Here is a 12,725-nt window from a genome sequence, read left to right on the forward strand (position 1 = left end):
CGGAATAACGGTGCTCGATTCTGATTGGTCGCCGCCATTTTTCGGAATTTGAAAACCATAATGTTGCAATGTTTATCTGCAATAAACATTGTTTATCTTCGCTTTTTAAATATTTTTTCTACATTCATCTGTATTTACTATTGAATATGTTATTCTAAACAATTTTTCGAAAAATGGTTAAAAAGCGTAATATAATATAAAAGAATTTGCTCTGAAACTTTATTTTGTAACGCGTTTAGACATAATGCAATATCTTACAAAAACAATATAAAATAGCCACTTCTCTCCCTATATATGTACGCGCATGCGCTCCTTCATTTCGCACTAAAATATTTATAGTAGGGCTCACACATACACTCTACCATACCAGTTCTATGTTTTGTAGTTGTTGTTTGTAATGCTACTGGCGTACGGACCACTAATTTATGATAGTTTACACTAGAAATTATCATTAATATTTGAATACATTAACAAAGAAATTTATAAAGTATATTAATTTAAATGGTATAATAATACGACTGCCTTCGTTACGAAAATGGGTGGAGGAGACTTGGTAAGTTGAATAATAATTTCAATAGTTTGTTGTGCAAGTAAAAATGTACATTGTACACATTGGACATTTGTTAAATAAAATGAAAAATTTGTTGAAGAATTTGAAGAAATCATGGCATCCGTCTACCATGAAAAATATTGAGAAAGTTTGGAAGGCAGAGCAACAACAGAACCAAGAAAAGAGAAAGATAGCTGAATTGAAGAAAGAAATAGAAATGGAAAAGGATAGGGAGGATATGAAAAAGTATGCGGAAGACCAAGGCGTAATAGAGAAGAAAGATGATAAAAAATTGGATTGGATGTACAAAGGACCGAATCAGTTAGTCAATAGAGAAGAGTATTTACTTGGACGACCGATTGATAAATCTTTTGAACAAATGGTACAAGCAGAGAAGGATCCTGAAGTGAATCATATGCCTAGAAATCATGTTGAACATGGTACTTTATGTTATAAACTTTGCATATATATAATATGTTGCAATCTATAATGATTAATCATATACTATTTGTTTATAATTTCAGAATGTATTCCACCTTCACTACGTTTTTTTTCTGGTAATGAACAAGTTGACCTGGCAAGAAAAATGCAGGAAGATCCTTTGTATGCTATAAAAAAAAAGGAAATGGAAACAAGAAATCAGTTGCTGAAAAATCCTGTCAAATTAAAGCAATTGAGACAGTTGGTAAGTAAATATCGGTTGCTGACAAATCTCTTTATTTATTGAATGAATGAATTTATCAATTAATTCCTTATCATTTAGTTGGAGCAACAATCGAAAAAGGACAAAATTGAAAAGAAACAAAAAAAGAAGAAAAAGCATAAACAGAATGTAGACAGCGATGACGAGACACAATTGGACCGGTTATTAGCTGCTAAATACAAACAGTTAAAGAATAGAATTAATGACAAGGACTTAATGAAGTCTATGAAGAAGGTTAAACATAAACGACAAAAAATGTCGAAAAACGAAAGTGATACTTTTAGTAGTGAATCTGAAAGCAGCAGCAACGAAAGTTCAAAGGATGAAAGTATAGGAAAATATAAACAAAAAAAGGTAAACAAAAGTAAAAATAATAGCATACAAACTAAAAAACATAAAGAGAAATATACAAAAAAGGATAAGATGGAAGATAGGAGACAAGACATACATGAAAAACATGTCCGAAATCATAGTTCGAGTAGAGAAAGAAGTGACAGTTCTATTCGTAAAAAGAGGAGTAGATTACATGAGAAAGATGTAGATAGAACTAAAGACAAAAGCTCTTACTCGAGAACTCCTCGAGATAGAGAAAATAATTCTCACAAAGGTAGACATTATAATAGAAATAGCGTCGAGGGTGTACATGCCTCAAACAGATTAGTTCATAAGGAAACTCATTTTAAACGTGAAGTTAAAAGCAAAAGTAAGGACGAGTGGATTCCTAAAAAGAAACATCTCACGGAAGAAGAGAAGGAGAGACGCAGGCAAGAGATGATAGCAAACGCAACGTGGAGAGATAAAGAACGAGAAAAGAATGTGAAAAAGTATAGCGAAGAAGAAAAAAAAGAAATAGATAGCGGCAAAGAATATAATCAAGATTTCGTTAGAAAGCACTTGGCAGCTGCTGCAGAAGTAGGCACTATCGCATCTAGAATTAAATCCAATATGAATAACATACAGCGGTCTGGACGAGCGATGGACACAAATTTTGCTAAACGGTGATTTTTAAGAATGTAATTGAATTTGTACAGTTGTGTAAAATTTCATTTAATTTTATGTAGAATGTAATATAATAGTATAAATTATAAGTATTCAAAAATATATTTTCTAATGTATAACTGTGTACTCTTATCAGTACGCGAATATGGATTTTTAGACAAGGATACTAGTACTTTGTATGTCGTTGTGCTTGTAAAATCAACTCTGCTATAATTAAGAAATATACATATATTCAGCAAATATGGTAACATTATTATATAAATATAATTTTGTTCGACGCATTTACAAACGATATAATTCTTTTTCTACGGGAATCTATTCTATACGATTATGAAATTTTGCATGGTTCTCTGTTTTCAATTGCATCGTTAATGTCGCGAGTAGTTGAAAAACATCCTCCAGTTAATACATTGTTAACTACAGCCCTAGCGAGATATCCTGTAGTTAACGAATAGTCGGCGGAAAAGAAAACAGTTTGATCAGTAGTTTTCTCCAGATTATGATCCTGAAAGAACGAATCGTTTTATAATAATTCTTTAAATATAATAAATTTATACAGTCACGTATATGTACCTTACAGTACATTTGGAAGCCATCCTCAACGAGTTTGTTGAGATTTAATTGTTTCTGAAAACTCAACTCTGGATTTCGAAGTAAAATTGTCGACACTGTAGTAAGTAGCTGTAAAAAAAATAAAATATAACAGTAATTGAATTTGTTAGGCTTTCAATAGCTTTTTGGCTGTGGCATGCGCCGCAACATTTTATGCAATTAATACCTCTACAATAATTTGACGATATTCTGGTAACTGTATGTGATGAAGCAACGATTCTACAAGCAAAGCAAACGTAATTTCTGAACGAGTCATGTTAAATAGAGTGGGTTGTTGAGGTAATTCTTGTCCATTAACACTGATACCACCTGGACAGCGTATCAGTACTTCCCAGACATGATTATAAAAATGTGCAGGTACTCTGCATAGGCAACCTTCAATTTTTCTACGCCCCAAAACTGTAAGGCTGTTACAAAGCACATATTAATTTATGTAAAATTAACGAAGCACTAAACATCGAATGAAAAATTATAAAGTAATATACCATTCGCTTTTAGCCCAATCTTTAACCGTTAATACTTTTATTAGAAATTGACGAATTTCGTAAGGACTGTAATCTTCAATTGGTTTAGAATTTTTAACGAACATTTGTAAGTAAACTTTTATTGCTTCTAAAACCCACCTGTAAACATGAACGATGTTTAATCATAATAATTCAAAATATTTCTTTCTTAAACAAATATGTTCGTAATATAGATATTTGTTATTTACCCAATACGAATTTTTAATATTCCTTTAAACATTTCTGGATTCCTTCCAATAAGTCTACCACAGTATAAAAGAACCTCTTGTTGAAGTACAGCTTGAACCACGTTATGTGGCTGAATAGTAGAATACATAACTGACTGAATTTCTGTTGGTGTCATTGGTTTATCAAATACTGTTTCTTCGTGTCCGATTACTCCAACTGTTATCTGACATTAACGACGGATGAGATCTTCAGTTTCGATTAAAGACTAACGCTATTTTGATAAATGAATAATTAAAGACTACCTGCTTTCCTTTAACAAGAACACCTGTGATGAAAGGGCTGATACTGTCAACTGTATGATTCAATAAGCTGCTGCAGTAACGAACAACCATCCAATATCTAAGACAGCCAGCTTGTTGGTATACTGATCTTAAATGATCGCCAACTAAAATGAAGTAGCGAATAAAGTGAACGTGAATCGAAGTAAAATAATATATCGCAAAATATATTATTTTGTTGATATATAAAGTAATACCTGTTATTCCATTAATTTCGTAATCAATACCCTCACGTTTTAACAAAATACCGTAAAGTTGACACAAAGAATAAAGATTTTTATTACTACGAATTTCACTTAATACGTTGCACAGTGGTTCCGTCATATAATTCTAAAATGGGAAATAATTGAAATAAATAAAGATATAAACGGTTACTTATTTATAAAGATTCACTTACAGAGTAATCTTTTACATCTTCTGCATAAGTTAGAGCCTTAGGCACATCCGTAAGACTTTGGTATCCAATATAATCATGTTCCAACTGCTTAAATTGGCTAAGTTCAAGATCTGTTTCTATAGTATTTATAAAATCCAAATGTTCTACGTAACAAAAATGAATTATTAATATGTAGTAAACAACGAATAATGGAATTAACAAATATTAATTACCGATACATGAAGAGGAAATGAGATTTTGCAGTCGACCTATTCGTACTTTCGTTTTGTCGCAGTATCCTTTTTTTAACATTGCAAAGAGATCGAGCATCTCTTTAAATTGTGGATCTCTGAAGTAAGAAGAAATTTTGTTGATTTATAGATGACATAGAATCTATACTACAAATTCCAAATTCATGAATATGTACCTCATGTGTTCCTCTCTGATTAAAAGACACACGGTAGGTCGACCTGAAAGTCGCCAATATTTACCTACAAACTGAAGTTCAGTTTTAATATCGTCGATTAATAGAGCCATGTCTCTGTATAGGTAAAATTCTGATACTTCGAATATCAGAGGATAACAGAGCACGGTCATGCCGCATACTCTATAAACCTGGAAAAAAATATATTTGAATTTTTCTTTCAAATCTTCTTTTCATTAAACATACCTTACTTGTACCTAAAGATCCGATTGGCCTAGCTGGTCTACCTTCTAGATTCAATTTGCTATTCACTCCCAATTTTTCATATACTTTTACTAATTGCATAGATGATAATATCTGAACAGGTTCCACTTCATGTGGAGTCTGTGTTTGTATACCATACGTTGCCATCATAGCTTGTAACCGCATAGACTCGGCGATAAGAACGATTTGTACTACAAGATCAGTATGTGTACCCTAATATAGAGAAATTTTGTAATAGATAAATCATGCATTATTACAATACAGTAAAACAAATCGATATAATTATTTAATCAATACAAATCGGTTTTCTTTTTCCTTAATGCGTTAAAAATGATAAAATCATAAAAAAAAGACATCATACATAAGATCATTGCAAAGAATAAAAACGAAAGATCATCGAAAAAAGAAATATAAGACAGTTTCAGCAGGCATAATAAAAAAGAGCAAAATAAATCATGCCTTACTTCAAGCTTCATGCATTTTTGCATTATCGAAAAGCTTCAAATACATATATAGTACATACTATTAATTTGGTACTAACGAAATAATTGTATCTCAAATACTAAAAGAAAAAAAACGCTACAAAACATACTCTATTAAGCATATACTTAGTTCGAAAGCTTCAAATACATATGCGTTATACAATAAGGACTAGTCTATCAATTAAGTGATCAAACAATAAAATAGAATCAGTGCAAAATATACTGTACTACATATACATATATTATCATTTACTTACAATACTGGGTTTAGCCTGTATGGAATAAACATATGCAAAATAATTTGTACAGATGATTAATTTACTAGAATCAAAGAAGATATGTTCTTGCTTACTTGAAAAGCTGAATACCTTCCAGCTTTTCGTGGACGATTGTACGAAGGAAGATACCGTCTGATCGGATCTAATTCATTGATATGTAACAAACCAGCAGTAAGTAATTGTGCAATTACGAACATAGCTTGATTCCATAAATATATAGGAGTAACTTCGGTATCCATAGAACCTCTTCGCCCTCTTCCTTCGTTACTCGCTACTCGAAGTGTGCTACCAGGATCATTTCTTTCTGCTTCCAAATTTTCCTCAGGCACGTAGTAATACATAGGTATTACAGGATCTATAAGATAAGAGCATAAAAGTATTTTACATAATAAAATTCAAGTTAATATTTCATTAGTATACCTCCATTTATATCTTTATGTATTCGTTCTTTCAGCAGATTTTGGTACTGTTCCACTTGGTCTGGTAACGTTTTAAAAACGCCGTCTATGATCATAAAGATGTAAAACAGCGGCCACTCGCATTCTACATTATCAAATTCCTGTAAACAGAAACGTATTTCTATTAGCGTCAACTTGTCATTGTTATTGGAAAGTTAGGATATTTATATGGAACAGGATTACAAATGTAACGAATGAAATTAAATTAATTTAAATGAATTTTCAATAACAATGTACTAACAATCATACACATCAGAGACCTTGATTTCACCAGATTTGTAATAACGACGATCTTTGTTTTCTAAGACTGTTTTGTATCCATCTCTCCCAAATCTTTTAAAACCATAATTGCCTTTTAATCTTCGAACTATGTTTGCCTTTGTCTCGTTGTATAGTACCTCTTCATGGGTGGCGAATGCCGGAAAAGAAATTGTTGCCAGCAAAGCTGTGTCTACACTCTACATATAGATAATATATTTATAATTTCAATGCTGACAAATAGTTTTTTTTTACAAATATCAGATTCCTCTATGAGTCAAATGTTTACCTTAGAACTGGATTCTCTTGGAAGCATTGTTTCAAAAATGCTACGATTTCTATTGTGAGCATCGATATCAACATATATGACCGACCAAGAAGCTCCTTTTTCTCCGAATAGGTTACAACCATTAATAGCTTCGAGAGCGCTTTTCGCTATTCCAATCGAACTTGCATGTATTTCGGGTGTACCATCGTTATATCGGCTACCACGTTCCCACATGCCATAATCCGGTGTTCGATATGCTCTTTCTACGTAATACACAAGATTTTGTATAAATGCCACTTCATCCTGAGTATATATAATTTGTAATCCTGATGAAATCATTTGTACCAGAAATATCAAGTAAAGAGAAACGATATCGATCTGTAAGAAATATAAGGTGATGTAAATAACATACTCCAGATGTGTACAATAACTCAGTGTACTATTGTATGTTATACTTACTTGCAAATGATTATAGGCAGCATCGCTAAAAATTTCATCGCCTGTATATAAATGGAATTTACAATGCAGCGCGAATCGATTGCATTGGTTGCGTTTAAATAATTCTATTCTAGAAGATTGCTTTACCCAACACTCCAGAATTCCACGCATACATTTTACAGCTGATTGTCCAAGCTCGTAAGATTTTCCACGATCGTCGTCTATACGCCTGAAAGAATAAGGATAATGTTATATGCGATATTATACATATTAATTATTAACAAAGTTTAAATTATTTATTTAAATACCTGTATGCTTGGTACAAACTCCATACAGCGGCAGCACAGTAAATGCTTTCTCGTATACTTCCCACTACTTCGTCACTTGAAATTTGTGGGAACAAGCCTGTTATGCAACTTTGGTATCGTAATAATTGCCTCTTGACTAAAAATTATATGTTATCTATGTACTTCATAATTATTGAAATTTAATTGTAATAGATTGACAATTAATGTTCGTACCAATTCCATAATAAATATCGAGTTGTCTCACAGTGTCTTCATAGTTTGAAATTTTTAGAAACATATCAATATCCAAATCGATGATACTACCCTGGCGTACATTTCTAATCTGAGTAAATCTATAAAAAGAAAGCAAATAATTGAAGTATGTATTTATTTAAGATAGACATATTAAAATTGAAGGTGATTAATTATATCATAATTAAATTAATTAAATACAGTTGTTTTCCCTGTGAAATATATAAAATTTTAGTAAACCTTTTTGTGTCTGTAGGTGTCGTCGCAAGGGACGTCATCTTATTCAAAACAAGTCCAACCTTCCTTTGAATTGATTCTATTATTTGATAATGCGCATAGTCATACGACGAAGATTATTCTCGTTTATTTTGTTAACACCAATGACATCGTTTTCTTTGTTTCAAGTGGAATAAGGCAATAGAGTAAAGTAAAAACTTTTAATATATAACACTGTTCTATGCAACACGAGATGCACACGTTCGAAGGCGGCGACTGAAATAGTAAAAACTGTTTTTTTCGGTATATTAGTATGTACATTAACCTTGGCTGCTCACCATCCGACGATTGTTTTGTTCATACTGTAACCAAAACAGACATGTAATTGGCACAGAAAATCTTATGTATAATCTTCGATTTATAAATAGAAATAAAAAATGTGCTTCTAACGGAGATATTAGCAATCCATTTCAAATTTACCAAAAGCAAACTTCTGTATCCTTAATTATTAGGTCGAAATATATCGTAATTTTATACTGAAAATTAATTGTAAATAAATTACGAAAGACTATTTTTCTGAATTGTTTTTATCAATCGCATGAGCATAGAATTTAAGGTGATCTAATCTAATGTATTTTACATTTGGCAGCGATCACCTTTATACATCTGTGAATAATTGTATTAGAAGTGAACGCAATTTTCAAATAACCTGTAAACATGAGGAAGCATTTTGAAGTCTATCTTTGTTGATTTATTTATGTACTTTATAGCGAAACAAAATTAATCGCAAGTTTAAATATAAGTTAAACTTACTCTGCGCAAGTTCTGCTTTAAAATAAACCTCTGTTAGGGCTCGTTTTCAATTCACGAAAAGTAATTAAAGAATCAGGTAACCGTTTCAAGGTTATGGAACTATCAAGGTATCGCTTATTCAATCGCGAAAAAAGGACATTTGTCATTTTTTACTGAAGATTACTAATTAATTGTAATTTGTAAATGTCAATTTAGTTATACTTTATTCAAAAATTCTCTAAACCGGGGTCTACTTAGTCTATGGTTCGGGCCTGTAATGGCAAGCTCGTATCCCACTTGCGCATGCGTAAAGTATTTAACACAATTGTAAAAGTGGCCCTTCGAGTCTGTTGATTTGTTTTTTTACTTTATATAAGAGCACGTAATCTAACATTAATTCTTTATGTTTGTGCTTTTTGCTTTTAATTGCCTTAAAGAAAAATAGAAGTACAATGAATTGAGACCAGGCACCGTTTCCTACGATTACAGTACTGCGCGTTCAGCTCTTTTCGACGCGCACGAGTAGGAGCAAAATCCCTAGCCTCAATGAATAAGGGTACGCCTTGAATAATCGTTGTAAACGCGGTATGCGTTTGATCCGTTTTCTCGCGGAACATTTTTAGAATGTGTTACGGAACACGCACGACAGTCGTGACAGAAAATTGAGTCAGTTCCGCAAGCAGACCGCGAAAGGAGTCGTGTCTCTGTTCCGTTTGGAATTACAAAGTAACTTCTTATATGATGGCGTCCGCGAAGAGAAAGCAAGACGAGAAGAATTTGAAAATATTACGCGAGCTGGTCTCGCAACCCGGTAACAAAGAATGTTTCGACTGCCATCAACGAGGCCCGACTTACGTCAACATGACAATCGGTTCATTTGTCTGTACCTCTTGTTCTGGTATGCTGTAAGTACTCGTTACCTGTAAGAAGCCAACAAAGTGCACCGAGTCTTCTTCGTCATCTAAATCGACGTAACGATTACTTTTAACCATCATTGTTTCGTGTCATAACTGAGACTGGCATCGGTGATAATCCTAGCTTGATTTTTAACGATCAAAACGTTCGAGATGAAGATTAGTCGAATGTCAACGTTTTGAATCCATCGAACGAGTTTGTCCCGTTATTAATAAAAAAAAATATAAAGTATTGTTATTTTCACGAGTCGATAAACGATTTTCGTTCGAGACACGTGCAAGTGGACCGTGTACTACCGATTCGCGACAGACGATTATGAGTCATTGTTAAACGGTCCTGTTCAGAGTCAGGAAGTTAATGCACTATCGATATCAGTAGTTTTCTTCGTGCGTAGTTCGTGTTATCAATGGTCAAAATGTTACACTCACGAGCACAGAGGAAAATCAGTAGATGTGTTGCAAAATTTACAAAATAATTAGCTCGATTGCCACATAGTGATACGTTACTGATTAGAGATGATCATTCTGTGAGGAAAAAAAAAAGAGATTGTACATTACTCAATATGTAAATGTTAACAGTAAATATTTTTTAATTCCGAATCACTTATCACTATAATTAATGTTCTTTATAATTAAACATAAAATCGAATGGCTTCCAGTGTGTAACATGAACTGTATACCAAAGTTCAAGTGATTCCATAAGATTATTAGGTCAATGTTCTTTTCACTAATTATATAGTGAAAACAATTCGTCGATTTGTTTCTTAATGTGTAAATATAAAAGATATTATTGATGATGGTAAGATGATCTAGAAATTAGAAAATATACACTGGCTTTTGTCAAAATGTAATTGTTTTTTGTATTATTTAAAAAATGACAAATTATTAGAATACCGATTTACACAGTATAACTGAGTTATTTGAATAAAAGAAAGTATTTATTTTTGGTTATTTTGGATGTCAATTTTTATATTCATTTTTTTCATTTAATTATATTGTTAATTAAACGTTAATAAATTAAGTAAAAGTAAAATGTCATATATACATATTTGCTTAGTAAACTACAAAAAATTATTATTGAGAATATTTTGTTGATGTCAATAAAAGATTTTTATAATTGTTAAATAAGTTTCTAATATTTACATCCTGAAGATTATAGCTTACTCTAGTCCTAAATCTAATTTAATTATTTCCTATCATTCTAATGAATTTCTTAACTGTTACATGTAATTTGTTATGTATCAAGTTCTTAGTAATTTATTATTAAGTACTGTTGTATGACTTTCTTGAAAAAAATAGAATGAAGAATAAAGATAATTGAAGTAATTATAAATGTGGAAGGTTTTATTAATTCATAGGAAGATAAACATTTCTGTCAGTAGTTTTGTTTGAAATTGCAGGCGGGGCTTGACACCACCACATAGAGTAAAGTCTATTTCTATGGCGACATTTACACAAGAGGAAATAGATTTTATAAGAGAACGTGGTAACGAATACTGCAGAAGAATATGGTTAGGCTTGATGAATCCAAATTCCTCTCAAACTTTAGACACAAAAGACGAACAAAAAATGAAAGATTTAATGAGTGCAAAATATGAACTTAAGAGATACTACTTGGATCCGTCCATGGCAAATCAAAAATCACAATTGCCAAATCAATCAAACATTCCAAGGGTTCCACATTCTGGGACGTCCACTTTATCTCCTATACCAATGCAGAAAACAAATAATTCCGATTCGGTTAACTCCAATAACTTTTCGACAGATTTTGTAGCTGATTTCAGCAAAGTTCCTGATCCATTTATTACTACTACAATACCTGCAAACAAACTCAGTCAACCTATTGTACCTCAGCCATTTTTCGCTAACTTTGACAACAATCCTATTTTTAATAGTCCAAAAAATGCAAGTAAGTTAAGAAAATACTTTATGCTTCTCTATATACGAATTACTGTAATGATATTAATATCAACACTTTGCTTTTCATTTAGATATCGAATCGTCAAGTCCATTTAATCAGACTACAGGAAATTCTCTGAGTACAACAAACGCAAACGGAGCGTATATGCCACCATCGGAAGATCGTTACGCGGCACTGAAAGACTTAGATTCATTAATGAAACAAACCCAACTGAAAGATGATAGTGGTACAACAGCAAACACGCCTACATGGAATGCTAATAATGGTAAACATATAATTTATATTACCAATTTACATGTCAGTGCATCAGAAAAATATTTTGTTGTTTAATTATTTCAGCTACAAATTCAATCTGGAATGTAGGAAATCAAACTACACATGTAATCTCGAATCCTTTTGCGAGTGGTGATCTATGGCGACCATCAGCCAACGTAGTCAATAATAATAATTCTCAGTCAATTGATACCTCCCTATGTAATCCTATTAATCCATTTAAGCCAGTACAATTTCCTATGAACAATGGTAAGTTCTCGTTTCTGTAAAATATGATATACATTAAAACATAACAACAGATTAAAGAGTATAATTATTTCAGATCCCCAATGGGTAGGTATCGGACCGTCGACGCTGGACCTGTCAGGTAACAGAGATGTAATTCAGTTTAGTCAATTAATGACGAACAAAGTGTGGCAACCCACTCTTCCAGCATATCATGCAAATCCTTTTATGGTACATATTCAGTTTTCCTTTCATTTTCTTTTTCAATCTCTTAGATGCATTTAAACATAAGATTTTTCAGGTTGGTTCTGGTGTGAGCAACATGACAAGAAATTCGAACAATCCTTTCTTATGATTAAGTAAGCATAAGTTTTTAATGGAGTTACGAACAAATAATGCAGACCTAAAATATGTTTAGATTAGGACAATTGTTTATATACGTGACCTTATTGGCAATTAGTGCCATTAACTTTTATCCCCAGGAGCACCAATCTCTTATTCATATAACTAAATAATACTTTTATTTATGAATATAATATACACGTTAAATAAAGATTAATATTTGTTACCAACTATGTGAGTATTATATCTACTATAATCATTCTCTGTTTGTACAATTTAATTTGACTGCATTACATTTTATAAGTACTCATGTCTTTGTATCTGGTAAAATGTTTTCTACACGATTTTTCTATTTTAAAAGCC

General features: G+C 32.0%; 3 protein-coding genes across 5 annotated transcripts; 2 read left to right on the top strand and 1 right to left on the bottom strand.

Annotated features, from left to right (window-relative positions):
- The first annotated feature begins 325 nt into the window (after positions 1-325).
- On the top strand, positions 326-2,492 carry LOC128876663 (pre-mRNA-splicing factor CWC25 homolog). The gene is made up of 4 exons (XM_054123195.1): positions 326-553; positions 651-990; positions 1,075-1,235; positions 1,314-2,492. Exons 1-4 carry the CDS (start codon positions 536-538, stop codon positions 2,253-2,255), a joined length of 1,461 nt encoding a protein of 486 aa, XP_053979170.1. The 5' UTR covers positions 326-535; the 3' UTR covers positions 2,256-2,492.
- Positions 2,463-8,342, bottom strand: LOC128876662 (probable phosphorylase b kinase regulatory subunit beta). Of its 2 annotated transcripts, XM_054123193.1 has the most exons (20): positions 7,920-8,341; positions 7,662-7,780; positions 7,449-7,584; positions 7,162-7,369; positions 6,724-7,080; positions 6,437-6,634; positions 6,139-6,277; positions 5,793-6,073; positions 5,698-5,712; positions 4,941-5,171; positions 4,698-4,885; positions 4,504-4,619; positions 4,292-4,434; positions 4,092-4,224; positions 3,859-4,001; positions 3,577-3,779; positions 3,350-3,487; positions 3,031-3,271; positions 2,826-2,933; positions 2,463-2,757 (listed from the first exon to the last, which is right to left on the bottom strand). In XM_054123193.1, exons 1-20 carry the CDS (start codon positions 7,955-7,957, stop codon positions 2,581-2,583), a joined length of 3,312 nt encoding a protein of 1,103 aa, XP_053979168.1. In that variant the 5' UTR covers positions 7,958-8,341; the 3' UTR covers positions 2,463-2,580. The 2 variants fall into 2 exon arrangements, with proteins under 2 accessions (XP_053979168.1, XP_053979169.1); XM_054123194.1 differs by lacking the exon at positions 5,698-5,712 and having other exon boundaries at positions 7,920-8,342.
- A 981-nt stretch (positions 8,343-9,323) lies between these two features.
- Positions 9,324-12,593, top strand: LOC128876598 (arf-GAP domain and FG repeat-containing protein 1-like). 2 transcript variants are annotated; one of them, XM_054123076.1, is made up of 6 exons: positions 9,324-9,592; positions 11,002-11,510; positions 11,593-11,787; positions 11,862-12,044; positions 12,118-12,251; positions 12,322-12,593. In XM_054123076.1, the coding sequence occupies exons 1-6, from the start codon at positions 9,426-9,428 to the stop codon at positions 12,373-12,375; spliced, it is 1,242 nt and encodes a 413-aa protein (XP_053979051.1). In that variant the 5' UTR covers positions 9,324-9,425; the 3' UTR covers positions 12,376-12,593. The 2 variants fall into 2 exon arrangements, with proteins under 2 accessions (XP_053979051.1, XP_053979052.1); XM_054123077.1 differs by lacking the exon at positions 9,324-9,592 and adding an exon at positions 9,613-10,400.
- Positions 12,594-12,725: the final 132 nt, after the last annotated feature.

Source organism: Hylaeus volcanicus, chromosome 5 (assembly GCF_026283585.1).
Source record: "Hylaeus volcanicus isolate JK05 chromosome 5, UHH_iyHylVolc1.0_haploid, whole genome shotgun sequence".
NCBI classification, from domain to species: domain Eukaryota; kingdom Metazoa; phylum Arthropoda; class Insecta; order Hymenoptera; family Colletidae; genus Hylaeus; species Hylaeus volcanicus.